Here is a 2,500-nt window from a genome sequence, read left to right on the forward strand (position 1 = left end):
GTCTTTCTGGTAGCGTTGGTAGAGGTTGTGCATGATGGCAGCTTCGTGTAGTTCTGCCAGAGTGGACATGTCCTCCACCCCATCTATACTGGACTGATGCATAGCGTACACTCTCTCTCTAGTCACCTCAGCCTGCTGGAGATACAACACCTAGAGAGGAGGGGGGGGGGGGGCAGAGACAGAAAGAGAGGAGTGGAGATATATATATATATATATATATATATAGAGAGAGAGAGAGAGACAGAGACAGAGAGAGACAGAGAGAGAAAGAGGGGATACATATTACAGATGCAAAGGTAAATATTGCACAGTTGGAGTTAATGGAGTCAATTCAATTCTAATTCATGAATTGAGAAAGAGAGGTATTTTCAGTTCTTGCAATTCCTTGCTAAGGCCCTTCCAGTGGTGTATTGAGGGTGCGTTGCTAAGGCCCTTCCACTGGTGTATTGAGGGTGTGTTGCTAAGGCCCTTCCACTAGTGTATTGAGGGTGTGTTGCCAAGGCCCTTCCACTAGTGTATTGTTGTTGCGTTGGCTCATAGTACAATGGGTTGGTAAATACCCATGTAAACCATGTCCTTAAGACAGATTCTCTTTTCAGGGACATTACGATGCAACAAATACCTCCGTCCCCCTGCGGCTCCTTCTATAGACATTCTACACCCTCTCATTCACTTCTCCTTCTTTGACCTGCTCTGTACCCTGCCATGACATCTGCCACCCTGTGCATGTCACCAATAAACTCATCTCATCTACACTATATATACAAATGTATGTGGACACCCTTTCAAATTAGTGGATTCGGCCATTTCAGCCACGCCCGTTGCTGACCTGTATAAAATTGAGCACACGGCCATGCAATCTCCATAGACAAACATTGACAGTAGAATGGCCTTACTGAAGAGCTCAGTGACTTTCAACGTGGCACCGTCATAGAATGCCACCTTTCCAACAAGTCAGTTCGTCAAATTCCATCCCTGCTAGAGTTGCCCCGGTCAACTGTAAGTGCTGTTATTGTGAAGTTGAAACGTCTTGGAGCAACAACGGCTTAGCCGCGAAGTGGTAGGCCACACAAACTCACAGAACGGGACTGCCGAGAGCACAAGACCTGTTCGTCGGGAGCTTCATGAAATGTGTTTCCATGGCTGAGCAGGTGTACACAAGCCTAAAATCACCATGCGCAATGCCAAGCGTCGGCTGAAGTGGTGTAAAGCTCGCCGCCATTGGACTCTGGAGCAGTAGAAACGTGTTCTCTGGAGTGATGAATCACGTTTCACCATCTGGCAGTACGACAGCTGAGGGGCTGTGTTTCATGGTTCATGGCCCCTTAGTTCCAGTGAAGGGAAATATTTAAGCTACAGCATACAATGACATTCTAGATCATTCTGTGCTTCAGCTTGGGGAAGGCCCTTTCCTGTTTCAGCATGACAATGCACAAAGCGAGGTTCATACAGAAATGGTATGTCGAGATCGATGTGGAAGAACTTGACTGGCCTGTACAGAGCGCTGACCTCAACCCCATCGAACACCTTTGGGCTGAATTGGAACGGCGACTGCGAGCCAGGCCTAATCGCCCAACATCAGTGGGACCAACTCCCTATTAATGCCCGTGATTTCAGAATGAGATGAGCAGGTGTCCACATACTTTTGGTCATGTAGTGTAATCGCTCTCTCTCTCTCTCTCTCTCTCTCTCTCTCTCTCTCTCTCTCTCTCTCTCTCTCTCTCTCTCTCTCTCTCTCTCTATATATATATCTATATCTATATATATATATATCTTTCCTTCTGCCTGTGGAAGAGCCGAGCCCCCACATCTATGTCATCAGTTTCCATGGCAACTGGAGAGAAGAGGGGAAGGGAGCCCAGTGGAACGAGGGAGAGGAATAGAAGGAGAGACCAAAGGAGGGAGAGAGAGAGATCCTTTTCTCCATGATGCCTGGTCTGGTAGGCCATGTACACCTACCAGTCCTTTCATCTAACAGTGGTCATGAAGGAGAGGAGAAGAGGAGAGGAGGAGAGGAGGAGAGGAGGTGAGGAGGAGAGGAGGTGAGGAGGTGAGGAGGTGAGGAGGTGAGGAGGAGAGGAGGAGAGGAGGTGAGGAGGTGAGGAGGTGAGGAGGAGAGGAGGAGAGGAGGAGAGGAGGTGAGGAGGTGAGGAGGAGAGGAGGTGAGGAGGTGAGGAGGAGAGGAGGAGAGGAGGTGAGGAGGTGAGGAGGAGAGGAGGAGAGGAGGTGAGGAGGTGAGGAGGAGAGGAGGAGAGGAGGTGAGGAGGTGAGGAGGAGAGGAGGAGAGGAGGTGAGGAGGTGAGGAGTCCAAGCTTAGACTCACCCTGACATCAGTATAGCCACTGCCCAGTAAAATGCACTTACAGTACATGATTGAAATGTTATTTCCATAAAAAGCTCATTCATTCCACTGGTGGCTGACGTCTCATCTGACAATAGAAGTCGAGTCCTATAGAATCCCAGGATGTTCATATGTCAACTCAGTCGGTTCCCAGACGTC

General features: G+C 49.0%; 1 protein-coding gene across 1 annotated transcript in view; it reads right to left on the reverse strand.

Annotated features, from left to right (window-relative positions):
• The window catches only part of LOC139412970 (unconventional myosin-X-like), an 81,387-nt gene that overhangs the window by 32,593 nt on the left and 46,294 nt on the right, over nucleotides 1-2,500 (reverse strand). Inside the window, exon 3 of the mRNA XM_071159892.1 lies at nucleotides 1-150. This exon is cut by the window's left edge and continues 9 nt beyond it. Coding sequence (XP_071015993.1) covers nucleotides 1-150 — 150 coding nt within the window. The remainder of the gene's footprint in view (nucleotides 151-2,500) is intronic.

The sequence above is a fragment of the Oncorhynchus clarkii genome, chromosome 7 (assembly GCF_045791955.1).
Source record: "Oncorhynchus clarkii lewisi isolate Uvic-CL-2024 chromosome 7, UVic_Ocla_1.0, whole genome shotgun sequence".
In the NCBI taxonomy this organism is placed as follows: domain Eukaryota; kingdom Metazoa; phylum Chordata; class Actinopteri; order Salmoniformes; family Salmonidae; genus Oncorhynchus; species Oncorhynchus clarkii.